The 21,476-nt window shown below is 38.7% G+C and overlaps 2 protein-coding genes across 2 annotated transcripts in view; one reads left to right on the forward strand and one right to left on the reverse strand.

The window, feature by feature from the left end:
* Positions 1 to 21,476, reverse strand: part of TBCD (tubulin folding cofactor D) — a gene marked incomplete at its 5' end in the record, with an annotated part of 121,702 nt that overhangs the window by 68,479 nt on the left and 31,747 nt on the right. The window lies entirely within an intron of this gene.
* Positions 17,672 to 20,247, forward strand: ZNF750 (zinc finger protein 750; the record flags this gene model as incomplete). The annotated part of the gene is made up of 2 exons (XM_080629547.1): positions 17,672 to 19,098; positions 19,530 to 20,247. 2 exons carry the CDS (start codon positions 17,672 to 17,674, stop codon positions 20,245 to 20,247), a joined length of 2,145 nt encoding a protein of 714 aa, XP_080485673.1.

The raw sequence follows: 21,476 nt of genomic DNA on the forward strand, positions 1-21,476 counted from the left end.
TCTTCATTTCCTTCACATATAATTCAATGAGGATTAAAGTGTGTGGGTTACGTAAGTAATACTGATATCATTTATTATCATATTGATAAAATAGCCAACTTGCCCAAGGCAGCTCTTAGAAACGCACGTATCAAGCATTGTTTCCAGATTTAATGGACAACCTGAGCAACCCTGAGTTGAGTAGCTCTTAGCCAATTAAGGCCTAAAAGCCAGAGACCTCAATACAAGGTATGTCTCTGCGCACAGGTAATTGAGGGAGCTCCAGAGGGATAGCAGTTGCAGAGTGTAAGCTCAGTCTGAGCACTGGAACCACACAATACTCCTGAAGTGCGGGAAAAAAACAGAATGCAGTGTAGTAAAACAGAAGTAAAGGCAAATTAAAACCCCAGAATTTTATTAGAAAGGCCTTATAACACAAGTACTGTTATTACAAGGAAGTGACAAAAATAAACATGGGAAAACAAATAGATTAAGATTTTCACTTTCATGCTTACATCCTCATCAAAACTGCCAAAGTCAATAATGTTTTTTTACAGATAAAAGACCTTTCAAAAACTTAAAGAATTCTCTTACAGAGCTCTAGTAACATACTGCTACAGTCTGAGAAATACTACAAGTCTGCAAGGCTCCCCAGAGGGATTTCTTTTGGTATCTGCAAATCCAGATACATAATTTGAATACATCTCTCTAGATGGTATGTCTTTAATAAGTGAATAATGTCTGTAGAAACAACAGCCTCTAGAAAAAAAAGAAACAATTTCTTGATTTTCTTTCTTGTATCAAATTCATCAAATGCATCTTTTTTTTCCCCTAGAAAATACTTGTCAAAAGGTGATCCCCTTGAACAAGAAATGGGATCACTGAACTGTGTATCATTAGCAAACTGTACCTGATATACCTGAGTGGATATAATCACAAAACAATTAAAACTTCAATGTACAATTCATCACTGTATGCCTGCTGCTTTGAACAAAGAGATATGCACCACAACTGGAGCAGAGAAGTGTCAAAATGCCATTTATATTCATTTTAACCTAAAGAAAATAAAGCAGTAATTATTGGGACGGACAAGATATGACTTTAAGGAGCACAAGCACTACATGGGAAAAGGGCAATTCCCATTCAGAAGAAATGATACAGCAAGGATGGATGGATGGGGTTTGGGAACTTCCCAGTTCTGAAAGAAACTGCAATAAAAAAATCTTTAAAAATGTTGACTAGCCTGTTTTGAGAAATGCTGCATCAACTGAGGAGAAAAAATGGAATTTGCTGGTTCCACAGGAACACTACAGCAGATGCCAAAGGCAATATTGCAAAGCTGCTGCTTTCCTTCAGCACAGGATGAGGACCCCAGCTGCCTTAGCCAGCTGTGAACACACTCATCCCTGGGCACTGAAGGCCAGGGGGAAAAGGATCCACAGACAGCTCCTCGCATTTGTACTATCTGTGTGAAAGAAAAAACACACATGATTTTTCAATTCAGGGCATTAACTTCCAAAATGCTAGGGATGATACCAACGAGCACCTGGATTTTTAGGGTCTGTCTAAAACAGAGATGCTGCTCTCAAGTGTAAGTAATAGCAGACACTAAGATAATGCCAGGAGCAGCAGCACTACTATTCCAAACAACTCAAGCTTTCCTCACTGCCCCAAAGCAGGCCTTTGGCTTCACACCTCTTTTGACTGCTGTGTCTGGGACTCAAAGCACTGGTGCTGCCAGAGAAACAATGTGACTGCAAAGTCTGTAGAGCAAGAGGGGATAATGGCAAAGAAGGATACAAAAGTGGAGGTTTAGAAGGTGGGAGGAACAAGGAAAACAAAGTGAAGTATGCATCAGTAAGGGCCATACCCAACAATAACAACAAGAAGGAAAATGCTGATCTAGGGGCCATCTGCTAAAGTTTTTGTGCTATGACTGATTATTTACTGGTGAACTGTGGACTATGGGAAATATTATCTAAAATTGCTCCTGGCAAATATGCCCGAGTTTGAAAAATTAAGTCCAGCATTACATTTCCTGTTGGTATTTGAGAGTAATAAAACCCCAAAAGAAAAATTACCCAAAATTCCAAGTTTTGTTTCCTTCTTTACCCTACAGTTACTCAAACACAATGCAAGTTTTCTTATGCTATGGCTTCCTGCAGGGTTAGGAGAGCCTGGCTGCAGAAAGCCGTGAAGGAGCACTACAGGCAAAACCATCTGTAGTACTAAGTCAGCTTCTGCATTTGTATCTGTTATGCAAGTTCAATTCATTATAATCACCTCTCAAATATTCAGTATGAGCCCAGTGTCATACTGTGCTGCTCTGCAGTGATTTTTTATTTTTCAGATTTGAAAACACGTCAAATTCATACCTAAAATCAATTTATTAAAATAATAAAAAATAAAAACTACCACAAATTAAAAAAAAAAAAAGCTTTAGAAAAGAACCTTCCAGAATAAACTGATTTTAGTTTGAAGGGCAGAGATTAATTTCTTTATTTTTGAATTAATGCACATGCTTTTTATTTAAAAGTAGGAGGATGGGCGATACAACAAGGAGAAGATCTGAACTGTTACTTTATAACTTACCATTTCTTTCACACATCTCTATGAAAAGTTTTCCATTAGAACCAGAGGATAAAGTCCACTCTCAACCAAATTACTAAAACAATATCCACCTGTTTAGGGCTGTGAACGCTCAAGAGAATACAGTCACCTTTACCTGTAGCCTAGAGGTACTAATAAGCACCTGCTGCACCCCTCCCTGCCTTACCTAACAACATAACTGCAGGTTGCAACACAGCTCTTTGCTCAAGCCTCGTGAAAATAAAGAAACTGCTTCTGGCTTCAAATCCCTACAAACAGCAGAATTCTTTCTCTCAGACTGGAGCCAGTTATTTTGCTTTTTGAAACAGAGATTTTCAACAACCAGATGCTCAGCACCTTCTTTGTGATAAGACACTACACTGCTAGTTAAACAAACTTACGGAATACATCAGACATTAAATCACAAAATCATATTCATAGAATCATAGAATGGTTTGAGTTGGAAAGGACCTTAAGATGATTCAGTTCCAACTCCCTGCCATGGGCAGGGACACCTCACACTAGACCATGTCACCCAAGGCTCTTGGGTACAACCAAAGAGCCTCTCTACAACCCAACCTTGAACACTGCCAGGGATGGAGCATTCACCACTTCTCTGGAAGGTGAATGCCTCAGACTCTACCTTTTAAAAAGTGCCTTTAACCATATTTCACACAAACCTAGACCATACCAGATGCCATCAGCAGCTCTTTGTTATTTAACTTCAGATTGTAATGTTTTTATACTTACTGCAATGTTTATCATATAGAACATACAAATACAGCAATTAAGCAACCAAACAAATGTTCAACAGCAACAAAAACCTGTTCTTCAGCCTTAGGTCTTGTCTCCACGAGAAAATTGCACAATTTCATGTCACCCCAATTTCATTTCAGACAGATTTTCACTGGATCTCAAGTTAATTAAGAATTGTCTACATTTAGTTGAAAACTAAAATATCTTAAAATAGATTAAGCTAATGTTACCTCTTTGGTAACTCTTCCATCTGGATACAGACTGTTTAGGCAGAGAAGCCACCTCAATTCACAAGTATCGCAAAACCTTCCATTTTATAAGTATAAAGAAAAAAATACTACAAAAAATGGACATGTGCTGCCTCTGAAGGATGTGCTGTACACAGTGGCACTGCAGAGAGCTACGAACATCACAATTAATGAGTTATGAAGCTTAAACACAGTTATAGCTATCAATACAAAGAACAGTAATTTTATTCTTCAAGTTTTGCTCCCACGAAACCAGCTCATGGCAGAAGTGTCCCTGGGGAAGTTCATCCTCTTTGTGAGCCTCAGGCACAAAAAATAGTGTGAACAGCCATATCTACAGCATGGCAGCTTCCTCTGTTTTAAATAGCATACTATCACTAGCATTCATATGCTAAAAAAAGAACTTGGGCTTTTCAGTGTAAAGAATTTCAGATTTGAGACCTGGTGCTCGAACACAGCACTCTAACCCCTTTTAGGAACTGAAGCAGGTCCTAATCCTAACTTCACTAGGGCTGTTATACTAACACTTAATATATCAACAGAGATGCAAACAGAGATAATTTCAGGTTAGGCGCATTATCAGAAATAAATAATGGTTGAAAGTTCTGCCAAACATTTATGATTTTATCTCATTTTGATACAAGCTGTCTAGTTGAGAATTTACTCCTAAAGGACTGATCCAGAGGACACATTCTCCAGCAAGGATCACAAAATGCATGTGCTGCTCTGTCAAAACATTCCCCATGTTTCTGTGAAATGCTCCAAGGTCACATCCTGTAGGGAAGTGCCTGAACCCTGTCAACAGCTGGCCTCTCATCCCTGCATCCAGGCGTGACCTAGTTAGGAGTTTGCCAGGGAAGAAGGGACCACTCATGCATGCTGAGGAGATACATGAGAATTGAACAGCTGAAGTCTCTCAAGCTGCTGTAACTCTCACAATTCCTACCCCTGACCCATGGATATAAGGCTATATATACGCACATCCACAAACCAAAGAAGCATTTTCTAACCCGTGATTACGAAGGGCTGTGTCTGTCTGGTTGCAATCTCAGTTCAGTCTCTCACTACGTAATGAATTAAGAGAGTCTTTAATTATAAGATCACGTGGTATTTTTTTTCCATGGACCTATCTCAGTCAGCACACAGGAAAGACCTGCTCCAGGGATGAATCACAGCTGGGCAGCAAAGGAGATCGTTGTCTGCCTCCCTGCTGAGGGAAGAAAATATGTAATGCAAAGACTGGCTTTCAGGCAGCGAGAAGGGATTGTTGGTTAAGTTGGATGTTGCCCTACAGAACTACATTCTAACTACATCTCTGCCAAAGACTGTTTGATACCAGTCACATCTCTTACAGCATTTAAAAGAAATGGATGCTGGCTCTCATTCCGCAGGTATCTGCTTCAATAAACTAATGGCAGGTTTGAAAAAGTTATACAGCACTGAAATTTGTGTGAGCTTTTGAGTATGGCAAAGGGCCAATGAGGAAGCAGACAGATCTGGATTTTGGCCAGCCTATCTCCACATTATTATGTAATGCAGCCATAAAAAACACAAAATCTTGAAGCACCCCTACCTAGCTAACATGGAAAAGCCTGCAGCTGACCTAAGAATATTGATCTGTCTTCTCACAAATGCTGACCGATGAATATTTGGGGGATTCATCTCCCCACTCACACCCAAGGCCATAGTAGAGACTTTCACATAGGTTTACAGCTAAAGGAGCTCTTCCTTTAACTTCACCAGTAGAAAACTGCACTTTAAGGACATGAAGAAACAGGCACATGAAACAATCCTACTAAACAAACAAATTACTTTGAAGGAGTGTAAAAATTCTGTAAACTTATAACACTGCATGTCAGAAAAGAAAAATCACCCAAGAAACCCCAACCTTTAGGCTACGGTTGTGCAATATTGAGATAAACCCTACAGGGAAGCCTGAAGCAATTCCTTGTCATTTATTCCCTGCTTAGCATTTATACCATCTCCCAGTTGCGCTGGGGGAGGGACCTTTCCAGCTTCAGCAATGACATTTAGTCTGGCTTATACCTGCTGGCTAGTGAAAAAAAAACCCCACACTATCTGCACTGTTTAAATGCTTCTTTGCTAATTTGAAAACTATTATGGTGACATATGCATTGTAAGTTCTTAACATCCTATTTTCAAGACCACGCATCATTTTTAAAGCTCACCCGAGTACTAGAGAACAGGAATTCTGTAACCAGCCTTTCAGGTTTGGGTGTTCTCTGTTTTCTAAGAGTCCACCTAGGACAGGCAGATTGATCTTTTTTTTTTCATTTCTTCCTGTATCTATGATGAAAAGTACCTGGAATCTTGCCAAAAGCCTCACAATTCAGCACCCCGACAAAAGAGACTAACACATTTCCAAAGCCTGACTTCCTGATGCATCCTCCTCCAAACTGCAAATCAGTATCAAACAACTTATTCTGGAATATGAGAACACAGAAGGTAATCCTTAAAAACAAGAGTATATATAAAGAAGTTTAAGAAGTTATATAACAGATTTTGATAAAACTTTTTAAATCTTAGTCCAAGTTCAGCCTCTTTCCAGAAAACGCTTTAAAGCAGAATTGGGTTTACTTGATTTTAGCTTTCTTTTTTCTTTTAATAAAGGCAAGTGAAATTGGACAAGCAAAAAATGCTCTCTTCGTTGTGTGTAGAGTTTTTCAGACTTTGTTTGGGGTTTTTCAACTATATAAAGCTATATATCAATAACTGGAAGCACCATTCTCTGTATTCTGAGATAAAAATACACAGGACTGCAACCATCAATACTAGTAAGCAGGCAAGCATTCTCTGTCCCAGCTCTGTGGTAGAACAGATGATCTGGTTCTACCACAGAGCACGCATCCAGTCTAACCAAATTAACAAGATAGTTGCAACAGAAGCTAAGGGAGTTTTCAAACTGCAGACACAGAAGTCACATATACACAGATATTCCTTCAGAGCTGCAGCATCTGATACTAACTGCATCTATTTGAAACCTTCTGACAGCACGAGAGCCTTCATATCATACAAACTTCACCAAAAATATACTGGACAACGGGACATTTTTAACAGAAAAAATGTCAACTGAAAAAGTTAACCAATATTAACCAATGTTAACCATTCAGCAAAAATAATACACAAAATATCTGCCTAAGCTGGAGTCTTTTTGGATACTCGCTGCATTGTGTCTCACCTGTTTGAAAAGGGAATAAGCATATTCATTTTGTCACTGAATCCTAAAACATCATCACCTGCCAATTGCCCTCTCAACTCTATCTCAGCCCCCTGACTAACAATACTGAACTGTAGACTTCAATGTCCTTTATTTTCTTCTTACATTCTTTTTGTTTCTCCTTTTATTCTTAAGAGTAATTTATAAAGAGAAGAAATAAAGCCTGGCTCTTTAAGAGTCGGGTTTTGCCCACTCTCTCTATTTCTACCATTTATTCTGTGATTATTAAAAAATAAAAATAAAAAGATCAAGATTTGGATCACTTCCGTTGACCCACCATTATCAGACTTCTGAATCTGCCACTATCTGTGTATCTCACCAGCATTATTGTCTTCTGTTTAAATGATGCCTTCATTGTTGCCACAGTTAAAAAAGGAGTGGGACTGCTGGATTGTTTCAGTCTATTCACTGTGAGTGGGTAAGGGCATACAAGAAGGCAGGCAGATCAAAAATAACATCTTTCTGGCTGGAATCCTCCCAAGATAAGCACCAATTCATTAAAAGTGTAACCACACGGTTCTTGCAATTCTTTTTTCCCTGGTGTCTTTTCTTAGTCTTCAGAGATGCAAAAGTTTCCAACCTTACTTTAAACATATCTGTTTTCACAGCAAAAATAGGATCCCATAATGCATAACAAACCAACCAAAAAAAAAAGAGCAAGTTACCCTTGCCTGTGAAACATTAATAGTGCTACCACTGATTTCATTTAAGAGACCTTCTCTGGCTGTAAGCAGAGCCATTTAGCAGATACAGCTGCAACTATTCAGTGGTCAGCAAGCTGCTGAGAGAGTTTAAGCCCAGAACACTTTTAATCTTACCACGGACATATTAAGAACGCCTAGGAAGTTTCATGTTCCTATATATGACACACCTTATTAGCTAGAAAGTTTATACTATGCTGTCATCAAGAGAAATTTTAATAACGTCCTTTCACAAGCAAACCAGAAATTCAAGTAAACGAGGATCCTCTTGTTTGTTTAGTATTTATCCCCACCCAATTAAATAAAAAACCCCTATAAATAATAGTCTGAAGCCTACAAAACCACAAATACAGCAGAAGACAAAAGATGTGAAATCATACTGAAACCACACTGAAATGTAAGTTTTTGGCTTTAACATATGCTGTAGAGTAAGAAATGGTTTATTTAGGAGCACTGCGATCCCAAAGTAGAAATTCACACACATACATTATCAGATCATAAGATTTTTCAAGGACTTCTGGCCATTTTGCTGAAGAAAAAGAAATAAAATAATACATTAAAAAATCCCTACATGCAAATTTAGCTGCATCATCCATTCTAACAAGTGAAATCTTACAGCTAAATGGAAACGTGTAACTTCCAATTTAAAAACACAACAGTTCAAGAACTGCAGCATTAGTATTTATAAAATGGAATGGAATAAAGTAAAACATCACATTTCACTTGCTGCTGCTTTATATTCCCCACTTTTAAAATGTACTGAAATCGTAGGCAACATAATCATACAAAGCTTTATAAAACTTGATATATTTCAAAGAATAAATGAAAGCTAAAAGTATTTTGAGGCTAGGAGTATTCACTAGACTAGACACCTCACTGCTCTCTCTGTGAGAGTGGCATCACTGCAGCACAATACCAATTATGCCTCGAAGAACAATGTGCAGGACTGACTTCATATATACTTGAACTGCACATGGCACAATCCTGCTACGGGATTCTATGAGGAAAAATTCATGTAGGTGAGCAAACTGTCTCAGAATCTCTGGTGCAAGTCTTAAAATCAAAGCAGAAAAGGAAAAAACGTTCTGCATGAAAAACGCTTTGAAAATAGTGAATCTTAAAAGGCAATTATAACCAGAGCATCAAGTAGAAACTGAAGATACATTTTGCATCTCTGTTAGAATTACTGGCAATTAAAAGAATGATGATTAACACCCCCTCCTTATAAACAGCTCACAGTTTTGCCTACAGTCTCAACTTCTGATGTTACTGACTTCCCCCAAGACATTTCACTGCCCAAGGGGCAGGATGGGAACCAGAAGAAGATCACCCTAGTTCCAGGCCAAACACTAACAGTACAGGCCACAATAATATCTAAACACATGATCTGCAGTTGCTATTAACTGCTGAGCTTTTATTCATTTCCCATACAAATAATTTGCTCTAGTAATCATGAATAAGTGGCTCACAAACATCAGCAAGGTAATCTGCCCAGACATATCTCCAAAGTCAGGGACTGGAATCGGTATGAAAAACAAAGGTGTATTTCAAAGGTGTTATTCGAAAAGCATTAAGACTAGTAACTATTCATATGGGATAGAAGAAAAGAATTATGAGAATATTGTACAAGAATCATGTCATGTTTTAGGGCACAGCACAAGTTACAACAATTATACTCAAATACATTTGCCCCCTTCTGGGAATGGTATGGAATAACCTAGTCCAAACATGCTAACACAGATAGCAAAAGCTGGGGATAACTGCAGTTCAAGTGATCACAAAAAGAAAACAAGAACTTTTGGGAACATTTAGCTCAAAGCCACACATCTAGATACCAAAGATGACAAAGACAGAAGTGACACAATTCCAAGAGGTTTCCTTTTTATGGCAAGCTAAGCTTCACCATGTCTATCAGTGATCAACTACAGGAGATTATTCACATTTATTTATGATCATTCTTCTTTCTTGGAGTAACTACACAGTTCAAAAATCTCTAAGGCATCTCTAGAAAGAGACAGAAACACTGGTGATGACTGACAACCAGAGGACATCCTCTGAAAGCTGGTTACAGAGTCCTGACAGCAGCTAAAGCCAAAACAGCCAAACAACTCTGTCACCAGGGCCACTCTTTGTGTTAGAGCAGAATGCTAAGAATTATCTGATTAACGGAGGTTTGATAACTGACCACAGCAACACTTGGCGCTCTTTCATACACCTAGGGAATGGAATTTTGAAGGGCAACAGGAAAACAAAACTTAGGTAAGCAGTGTATCAAGAATAGATTAAGTTTATCCCATCGGTACATATGGTTTCTGCTAGGGACATTTTGTTTTCAGTACTAAAGTTGAGCCAAAAAATTCATATAAAAAAACATGAAGAAGGAAGTTTGTAACATTTATAGAATGGCAGGTTTATGCTACAGTAATTAAACCTATGAAACCCAACTGCAGCTAAACAACATTTATTTAATACTGAATTTTAAACAGAACTCAGAAGGAAGAATGATATTCTACACCAAAGAAGACAGAAAACTAAAGCTTCTGCCCTTCAGAGATACAAAAATAATCATACTTTTAAAAAGGCAACTTGAGAGAAAAATATCAATAAATCCAAATTTTACTGTGGCAATCCTGGTGTTCTGAATGAATCTGACTTGTGCTCAGACAGACTAAAAAGGGTGCTCCCAACAGATGACTGGGCTCAGTTTATCTAATCCTCCGGATGCAAGTATAATGAGTAACAAAAATAAGCGATGAAACAACATCACTGCAATCAGGCTTTACTACTCTTAGCAGCGTACACAAACAGGAGCTCTCATGTTCCTTTTCTGGGGTCCACCCAGGAGCCTTTCCCCCCCCAGTCTGGATTTTTTTATACCATTCAAGTCCCAAGAAAAGAAGCATTTACATGAGCTGTTCTTCCTTTTCCCAGTGCTACATTGCCCACAGCTGATTTCAGCTGACCTGACTAACAAGAGCAACTTCCAGGAAGTAGCTACATTTCAAACATTCTTTTCCTTGGGTCAAGGCAGCAACTGGACATAATGTGTCCCCTTCACATACCAGACCAGGGAAGGGGGATAGGGAGAAAGCAGATTAACACAAAATCAAAGTTCAAATACTGACTGCCTCTTACCCCAGTTCAGTTACCTGCACGCAAGGAGTCCTTCAACAGCCAGAAATTGCAATTTTCTTTTAAACAAAAAAATCTGATCTAATTCAAGGAAACTACCTCCACCCTATCACATGCAAAGAAGAAACTTGATGGTGCCTTCCTTCAGCCACAGACAACATAAAATGATTCACATTTGCAGAAAAAAACATGAAGACAGTTATGTAGATTGCTATGGCACAGAAACCTATGGTCACGGAAGAAAGGCTGTTCACTACTGAGTGAGGACTACTGAATAACATCTGTTGAGACAGCAAAGGACCTTTCTCCTTAGGACCTTTCAGAGAATGCAGACATTACAGGATCCTTCTCCACAGGTAGCATTTTCTGATATACTACTTTGCCTCAAAACATTTTACAACTAAATGGAAGAATGATGGACTTACAAACACTCTTGCTATTATTTCCTCTAAAGCCAAAGGATTTACAAACAGCTAGACAGTAAGATGACATCTTTTTATGTTTGTTTTATGGTGTTATAACACTGCTATAGCAACATAATAAAATAAATAAATAAATAAGCCACCCTTCTACCTTACAATTAGTGATTGCTTGGTGATAAGTGGATTAGTGATATGCAGGAAAATATTCCAGAACTGGAAATAGCATTGGCATAGCAAGAGGAAGGACAGTGGTCTGCGTACCTACATTGGAAAGGACATGTCCATACAAGTCATCCCATCAAATGAAGGCCACATCATTAAAATTATTTTTCAGACACTGCTTTAGAGGCTGATTTTGAAACAACTTTCACCCGCTGCCTAAACAGGTTCTGTAGGGACAATGTCCTTAATTTTCCCTCAGAGACAACACTTTTGCCAACTATAAAATTCATCATACTTCTATATTTAAGTTTCATTAATCTGCAACTGTCTTTATCTATAGAGCAGCAGGTTAAACAAGAGGGCTGTCATGTTCATCCAGCTGAACTGAACAGTTCTGAATAGGAATTTTAACATCTCAGTAGCATTAGAACTGATAGCCAACCCCTCTTTGCTTTTATATGCAGCGACAGGAATGGTTTTTAGAGCGAGGGAGAACTATCAGAGTATTTCCCTTTTAGCAGCCCATATGCAGAAGGTTACTATTTCACCACACAATTCAGCACTGTCGTGAGGCAAATCCACTAATAAATTTGTCACTTATAAATTCTAACTAAAAAGCAACTAAAATCAAGTATTAGCACTAATCAGTGGATGATCGGTTGTCTTTCTCCTTTCACCACTGTATGTTACAGCTCCTAAGTAAACATGCAGACATGATAATCGATTCCTTACTGAGGTGACTCCTTCCCAGTTACAGGATCTGTACATTTGACTGTTGATTATAGGCAAGCTTTGGCAGGTTCCTGTGGCAAGCAAGCTTGGAGTTAGTTCAGTCCCGCCTTCAGAAAGGAGACTCATGAAGGACAGAAAGATTTAAATAAAAATGGAGAGGGGGAGGAAGAAAAAGAGCAAGAATATTAAAGCTGCAAAGGCATTCAATCAGAAATGTCCGTCTCCAACAAAAGAGTTAAAGTATTATTTTTAAGCTTTGCTACCCCCTCAGTACAGTCAATTCTGCTGTTCATGAGCCACTGCCGTGAAAGTGAAATATATCAAAGGCTCAGTATGTTCTCTAAGCCATTTTTGACCCCACACTGCAGGCTGCTACTAAGAAGAACAGACACTACAGTTTAGAGTAAAACTTGGTTGTTGGAGGGCACAAAAGCAACAAGAGCTCTCTTCGATAGCTTAGATGCTGAGGTAATGCTGAATGAAAGCAGTGGACGCAAACAAATGAATCGTAGCTTCGGGCTGGAGTAATATCAGGTGCATCTCTACACCCTGAGGGCTCAACTCCTACACTTCTTAAGTCCCTCCCCCTGAAACAACCTCCTGCAGTTTCACTTAGAGATCAAGCAGAGAACAGGTACTTCTCTCTCAGCAGTGACAGCTCCAGCCTACCAACAGCGAGCACCTTGGAGGTTTCCAACATCTATGTAGCTGGTAAGTACATTTCTTTAGAGTATTCTTCTATTGTTCAAATAAAGTGTGTTTGTGTTAACAACTGAAAAACTAAACCAGAGGTGGCCATTTTTCAGCTGTCTCAAAAGCCTGGGTTACTCCTAGCAGGTGCATTTACTGCACCAGTTTAAACTCTCAGCAGAAACTTTCAACAGCAGAGGGGAATATTTTAGTTTGAGAGATGAACTAACTCTTGTGAGTTTTTACAATAATTAACTCTTGTTGGTGAAAAGTGTTTTAAGCACCTTTTTTCATAGAGGAGATTGCTGTATAATACTGAAGTATGAGACAAAGCTGTATTATTGCTTAAAACTCCTATGTTTAGTCTGCCAAATATCCTTCACACATTAGGGTCGGGTGAATCTGAAGCGATTGTCTGAAAATAAGGTACTCCAGGTTTGATTTATTATTTTGGGGGGAATTAAGCACAGAAAATTGGATTAGAGTTTAGAGTTATCCTCTCTCTAATTAATTAAAGTGTATTAAGTTACTGAATTATTAACTTAATATTGACAAAGATTTTTATTTCTTATTTATCCACGCTGCCTAACCAACGTATTTAGTCTGTTTCTGTGCTCGCTCACACACACGCAGACCCAGACCATGCGCACACCCACACACAAGCACGCAGCCCTCTTCGGTCCATACCTTCACCACACACTTCCCTTCCAGTCCTCACCAACCCACTCCTCTCACCCAGATTTCCTCCTAATTAACAACCAGTTGCGTTAAAATTTATCTTTTAGTTTAAAGGAACTGGAAGTTTAGAAGGGAGTGGTAGTTAATCACTGGAAAATCTCAGCTAGAATAAAACTCACAAATCTTGTTCTTGCAACACTCTAGGTAGGTGACAATGGCATGTCCTTGAGTTATGCAATAATGCCACATCACAATATTTTAATTATAGTATGTCCTTCAGAATGTTCCACCCCAGTGAGTACTCCTGGTCAGAGAGATCAACATCACCAAAAGGATACTGCAATAATAATGGAGTGTGCATGACAAACTGTTACGTAGTTTGCTAAAGCAGTGTCCTAAAAAGAAATATAATTACCATCCCTGCTTGTAATAAAAGACATTCTGAAATTTCCTCTTTGATCAACTGGGCATCTTAAACAATTTAGACTACTTAAAAACCTAAAAAACAACATGCACATATATATATATGTACATACATGTGCGTGTGTGCGTGTATATGAATACATATGTGCATGTGTTTGTATACTTATACCCACGTACATTCTTGTTTATATATTTATACACACACAGGCATGCTTGTTTTCTGAACTTGTGAATATGTTAAAGGGAAGGAGGCAGCAACAACACTTTTAAAAACACATGGAAGAAAACTTGCAGCTCTCAGTCTCAGGTCGGAAAATGCTACAGACGAGACAGCTGTGAGGAGATACAGTGGTGACAAGAACCAAACAGCTAAGAGAGCCTCAAGTTTAAGCAATATTATTTGAATGACCTGTTCTCAATAAAACCACAAAAGAAATAACACCACTATATTTCAGAACTAGAGAGATAAAATTGTAATAATATATTACTAGCTGCATTCCTAAAATCAGGTATAAGGAAATAAATTCTCAAGCTAAGAAAAAAAAAAATACACAGGAAAATTATCATCCTGCTACTGAAGAATCTTTTTCCATTTTTAAAGGCTATCACAAGTTATGCCATTCAAGTTTAAGAAAAAAAGCCACTACTTACTGTGAGTTTTCTTTCTAACACTAGATTTTAATTTTGGTAGCCCGAAACAGACATTGTAACATTATTTCTACAGAGACAGTTTTAATTGGTGGCACCTATTTTGAACCATAAATGTATTTTCCAGCTGCATGTGTGGGATCAAACTGTTTTAATTTCTTTTTTAATTATGAACTATGTACCTCTGCCAGATACTCCTGTGTTTTATTTAGATTGTAAGAGAAATTATCCTTCTCGTCTGGGCTAAGAAATATTTTATTACTGGCATTTTTAAACCATGAGAAAAAAATAAGGGATTAAATGGTTAAAAAAGAGAAGCAGAACATTCATCTGGCTGGCACTAGCCTAAGTTTACGAATGGGTAAACACCCTCTAAATAAGCTACTCGTTCTACACCTCTCGAGTCAGAGCGGCAGATTCTCGAGCTCTACTGTCTGCATCAAAACAAAGGAAGAAACGACCAAAACCCCCTGTTGGAATTCTCTCTTGCTGTACCCATGGCAAAGCAGCACCAATGCTCGGAATTTCTACAATTAAAAACTGCACCAATGCATTTTCTCTTATTAAGAAACAATAGTTAATACTCTGTTGAACAGGAATAACTTGACTCAAAGTTAAGTACCAAGTACAAAGTCAGGGTGGGGGGGAACAGGACACACAGGAATCTTCATTATTAAGCAAAGGAAAGCTAGCAGAACAAGAAAACCTCATTAACATCTCTTTATTATAAGAGCTGCACCTGAATGCAAATTTGGACTGTTATCATAAATGGTTCACCTAAGAATGCAATGGAGTTTTGACAACAGTATCTTTTTTTTCCATGAATAATTAGTACAAGTACTTCCAAGAAGATATAAAGAACAACAGGTACAAACCGACTTGATCGAGCCCATTACAAACTGTCCGCGTTAGTTATACATCATTAGCCAAAAATAAATGCAACAAGCACACTTAAGGGAGTGAAAAAAGAGCAGTTCCCTCGCTGGACCTCCCCTCCTCCACCTCGATATTTTAATTTATTTTTATTTTGAAAGCATTAATCTTTCAAAGGAATCCTGGCTTTCATTATCTAAAATATTTTTTAAAAGACTATATGGACTCTTAATTTATTTAACCACCTTAACCAGATTCCAAGACTTTAACATGTTGCTCAATAATTCAAGGGGTTTTCATTGTTATGGTATCCGTATCCAACTCAAATAACAAAAAAAGCCTTCCTAAAGCCTGAAAAATAAGAAGTTACTTCTCTACACATTCCTTTTTCTTTAGGCTATAGCACATTTAATCATTTGTTAATTTGAAGAAAAAGCTTGATTGTTTTTTCTACTTTCAGAACAGCTTTGCAATTTTCAGGGTGCCTTCACAATCACTATTTTAACAAAATTAATATTTCTATGACATCAGAAACAACATTTAATACAAATTGCTAGAATTACTATACCTGATGAAACAAGCAGCAATTCTGTAGCTTTGCCTTCAGTTTTCATAACGTGTTGCATGTCATTTTCTATTAAATAATCTGATTTAAGAAATGCAAAACAACTCCACTTTTAACTAAAATCTCACAGCATGTAATTACCAGGAATTCTTGTCATAAACTTTGTATTTTCATACTACTACTAATTCATACTTCTGCATAAAAAACTTTCTTTTTATAAAAAAAAATATCAAGCTATCTAGTCACTTTTACAATTAGTATTCCTGTAGTTTCGGGTAACACAATAGATACAGTACGTAGTTTTGCAACAGTCATCATTTTGATAATGATGCTTATAGTTCATGATGAAATCATCAGTTTTTAGATCTCTGCCATAACACATCCTATAAAATCATGAGAACTTGACTCTGAGAGTTTCTCACGCCTTCAGAATCAGTGAACATAATGGAACAAGCTGATACAAGCCCTCCTGACTTATCTACTGAGCAAATCATTAGGCTGTGTAAAGTATCCACAACCTTAGTTTTTCTGAAGAAAGGCAGATACCTCATTCCCCTATAAATCAATTACTGTCAGACTTTTTTTACCTGAATTACTACGCTTGTGTCTGTGTTAAGTATATGCAATATGTAAGGTGCTACACAGCAGAGGAATGCGAAATGTGTTTATCAAGCAGAAGATTCCATTAGTCAGATATTGCAGTACTCATTTCTCTTAATTGAATTAGGAAGAGGAAGAAAATTGGTGTGGTTTTATCCTTCGAGAGATTGGCCACTTTTGAGGTATCCATTGAGATTAGGCTGTTAGGAAATGCCATGGCAGGTAAAAGAGGGGGTTGGTCACTCTCTTAAAGAGCCAAGTCAGCTACTACCCATGTGCAACCAATCCTCTCCACCCTCCTTGCGCCAAAGCCGGAAATTCCCTCTGCTCTCTCCCCAACCGGCCCAACAGGCTTGCCCCATATCCAGGTGCTGCCAGGACCTGCCTCTTCTCATTCTGCCCACCTCCACTTCTCTCTCAACAGCTCCACCTGGATTTCTACTTTCATCTTCTGAATAAATGTTCCTTCAGTTTTCAAAGAAAACCCCTCCAAGCCGGGAGCAGTGGCAGGTGATGAGCACTGCTGAAAACTAGGCCACCTCTTGGACCGTGCTGAGGTGTGGAAGGATGTCAAAGTTTAATGAGTGTCTATCTCAAGTCTGGCATCTAGCACTTTGCATAGAATCATACATACAATGGTTTGGGTTGGAAGGGATCTTTAAAAGCTCATCCAGTTTCAACCTCCTGCCATGGGCAGGGACACCTTCCGCCTAGAGCAGGTTGCTCCAAGCCTCGTCCAACCTGGCCTTGAACATTGCCAGGATGCCAGGAATGGCAAATTTGGGAGGGGGGAAGGGTTGTCCCTTTTTGTATTTGATTGTTTGGGGTTTTTGCCAGTTTTGGGGGGTTGGTTTGGTTTTGGTTGGTTAGTTTTTTGCACTTTTTTTGTTGGTTTTTTTTTTAAAAAAAAGGCCACAAAACACCATATGTGGTGTCTTCCCATATGAGGGGGAATCCAAGTAAAAGAATGTATTACTTTGTATTTACTTCCAACGTTCCACTAATTTTAAACTTTATGTTACAGTTCCTGCACTACCAGTTGCAGAAGTATTGGTTTCCGGCACCCCCTCTTCCCTGAGACACCACCAGAGTTGGCTTCCTCTCTTCACCTGGGAAGAAGGATTCTAGAAACCAGAAAAACTGGAAACATCAAGAGGCTAGAACTGTGGCGAGCTAACCACAAGAAAGTTTTTCTAAAGAACCATTACATTTAATTGTTTCAAGCAGAGAACAAAATGAGTCTTCTCAAAGAACGTAAACCAAAGAAGCCTCACTACATCCCGAGACCACCAGGAAAGCCATTTAAGTACAAGTGCTTCCAGTGTCCCTTCACTTGCAATGAGAAATCCCATCTTTTTAACCATATGAAGTATGGCCTCTGCAAAAACTCAATTACTTTAGTATCAGAGCAAGATCGTGTTATCAAGTGTCCGAAGACCAGTTCCCTAGAGCCCAAACAGATCAATCAGCTTGAATCTACAGTCAAACCAACCTCTTCTAAAGCTGTCACAAATGGACTGGCAAATCTCGATTCAAAGCCTCAATATCCTTTTGCAAAAGAAGATGCCAAGGAAAATGTTGAATTACAAAACCAAGGAACAAATACAGCAATACAAGCACAAAAAGCTGCGATTCAGAAGGAATTAACCCCTGCCAGTACTACAGCAGAAAGCGCTATCAGCATGCAGCCCCTTTTGGACAGCATTGGCAGGCCCTCGGCTTTCGTTCCTGTAGGAGAACACAGAGATAGTAAAGGCCCGGAAACCAGTGAAGCATCTGAAATCATATCACTCTCTAACAAAAATTCACCTTTTCACACCAAGTCTGCATTTCATGCACCCAGTCACCCATGGAAGGCAGGTTCTCCTTTTCTCCCAGAGTTTCCACATAAAGTTGCTCCTACAAAAGGCTTTGGCTCCATTTCACCTTATATGCAACCGATGATTCCCGAGTACTCACCCCATTTTTATGAGCATAGGCTGGCTATCTACACACCATACTTGCTTCCAGGTAATTCAGAGTGTGAAAGCTCTGCTCTGTCTGTCTATGGCACACAAGATCAAAGACACTTTCTTCCACACCCAGGACCACTTCCAAAGCCCATAAATCCATCAGCATATGAACACTATCGACTGTTCCAACAATATCATTCCACTCCTCCTATACCATATGGATTTTGTAGGCCAACAGATCCTGCATTTTACAGATTTTCACACGTAGCTGGTATTAACAGAGATCAAAATTCTCATCTAATGGAAGAAACTACCTTACTATATCCAGCTTCTTTAAGCCCATCCCAACAATACCCTCTAAATTCACATAAAAAACAAGCAGATTATGAAAAAGAAATGACACTATTGCATGCCAAAAGTAATTCCAAAGATGACCAGAGTGAAAGAGAGAATGCCAAAATGAGCCCTCTCGCAGGAAGTGCGGCCACAGGCTCCCCAGGCAGACCTAGCCCAACCAACTTCACTCAGACAAGCCATGTATGCGAAGGCTTGTTTGACCTCTCTAACAAGTCATCTTCCACATCGCTTGGCAAGTACGACCAACCAGAAGAAAACCTCACAGCTTTCCGACCTGTGAGGAAAAGCACTGATCAACCAACTCTACTTCAAAGTGTGCAGACGCAGCAAGAGAGAGGAGATTCACCTACCAGGTAAAATAATAAAAATCACTTAGCAAATCCTTGTCAGATTTACACCCAAGGGACACACAAACATAGATGGAAATATTTTATGCAATGCCCCTAAAATATATTTACATTCAAGCCATTGAGGTCATTTGTTTTACATTGACAGTGCAAAACACAGTACAGCTCCCAGTTGCTATAGTGAGCAGACCACTCATTCTCCCTAAGTGTATCAGGTATTTCCCATATGATTACTATGCATGTGTTTGTGTATTTCAGGGAATTACCTGCATTACAATGATGTGTATGGTGCAAGGGACTTGGGGGAGTTAAAGGAGAAACAGCAAAATTGTCAGACTTCCAGCCCAGATTGTTTTCTCTTCTTCCTGCCCCCTTCCTCAGCCCCAATTTAAAAGAGTAACTGATAGTGAATTCTCTTTTCTCCTCATTTCTTTCAGCATTAATGTCACTGATGAAGATTCACATGCACAGAACGAATGCCAGACCAACGACGGCTCACTGTCCAACACAGACGAAGACACAGGGATAGCTCCCCTTAATCTTTCCAAAAAGGCTGATGCAAACACAGGACCTACTCATGAGCATACATACAAAACCACATCCAAAACAGAAAGTCAGAGCTTCTTGGAATTGCAAGACATGCCTCTGAACCTCTCAGTAAAAGATTCCTGTAACACAGTAAGCCTGAAAACGTCATTCCACAGTCCATCTCATGATAATGATGCTGCTACTTCTCCAAGCAATGAAAAAGAAACCTCCAGAGCAGAAGCATGTAGCCCCAAGAACCCTACTAACAGTGCCTGTGACAAATCTTTCGCAGCTCACCGTAATGAAGCTCAAGACTTAAGAATAATTGACAGCTGTGATGAACAGAAACAAACAGCAGCTGTAGCTCTCTGTCAGCTAGCTGCATACAGCCCAGGCAAAGTTAGACTGGACAATGAAGGGCAAAGTCCTCAGGACAGTAATGCTTCTTGTACAGAAGCTCCTCTTAATTCTTCTGATACTCAGGATACTCAGTGCAATCAAAAAGTAAAAGGACAAAAAAGGACAAATCAAAAAGAATCAGCAAAATCACAGCAAGGCACTAAAAGAGTAAGGCCAAATGACTGTAGCAGAGTCTTCACTTTAAGGAAGAGAACAAGAGTATCTTAATACTTCACTTTCCAATGAGTCATAGGAGCTAGTTACCAGCAACACCATTAAATTTCTACAAACCGCCTCTTACTGGGTTTGGTTCCATGACAAAATACATTCAATCGCTCCCATGTAAATAATGTTCATAATTTTATATTAATATTTTTAAGTAACAGAACCTTCCCTTGTATAAGCTCAGATTTTGATGAGTGAATTTTTGCATTCATTACTAAAGCCAAAGTACATCAGATGAATCTTTAAGGGGTTTTGCAATTGTATTAATGTAAAATAAATTTTACAACTTCTTTTCTTAAAAGATGCCTAAGCTCTAGAAACAAGACTGTTTAATAACATACTGTCATAGTCTTTTTCAGGCTGAATTTCATTTAATGGGGGGGGGGGGTTTGTCTCTTTTTCTTTGAAAACCTTTTTATGTCATGGTGCAGTAGTTTAAATAAGCTTAAGATTAAACCTGGCTATTTAGAATTTACTGTAAAAACTGGTTTGTGTATGAATGCACTTCCCCACTATGCCACAATACAAAACACCAGACCAAATTTCGCTACTCAGAGGCAGACGCCAGTTTAAACAAACTGATTCAAACCTTGCATAAGCAAGCTTTGCTGATGTCGCCTAAGAAAAAGATTTAAGTTCAACCAAGAAAGCCTGCACCAATCTAACAAACACAGTTTATGTTCATCTTTAACTGAGCTGCTCTGAAAACAACACTGAAAAGTTGAAGAGGTAAACAATTTAGGTGCCTCATCTTCCTCTGAGGTACTGGCAACTTTCAAACTCCAAGCCTAAAAGGTTATTTTTATAATTTATTTCACCTGAGACAAACTCTTTCTGGTGAAGGTCTTATTTCCGTGTACATGTATCTCTAATTACCAGTCTCAGTGTGCTTCTACATACATCCTAAAACTGCTTTCTGCTTCTATACCTGTGTATATAAACTTGCGATTTCTCAAATAAATCTGTGAGCTGTACTTCAAACATATGGCACGTCATTAATGAGCACAAATACATTCACTGCACCATCTGTAATGCATATCTTGAAGAAAAATCAGCAAACAAATTGCTAAATTTTCAATTTACAAGTAGAATTTGGCACGGAATATCAACTCTACAAAAGGAACTTCCTTCAGTGAAGGAAGTTCATTATGCACATTAATTCAGCTGTACTTTAGCTCCGTATGACAAACCTCAGAATCCCCTCTGCCTTAAAGCTGCTGTCCAGCTTACCA

The sequence above is a fragment of the Psittacula echo genome, assembly GCF_963264785.1.
Source record: "Psittacula echo genome assembly, chromosome: 14".
In the NCBI taxonomy this organism is placed as follows: Eukaryota; Metazoa; Chordata; class Aves; order Psittaciformes; family Psittacidae; genus Psittacula; species Psittacula echo.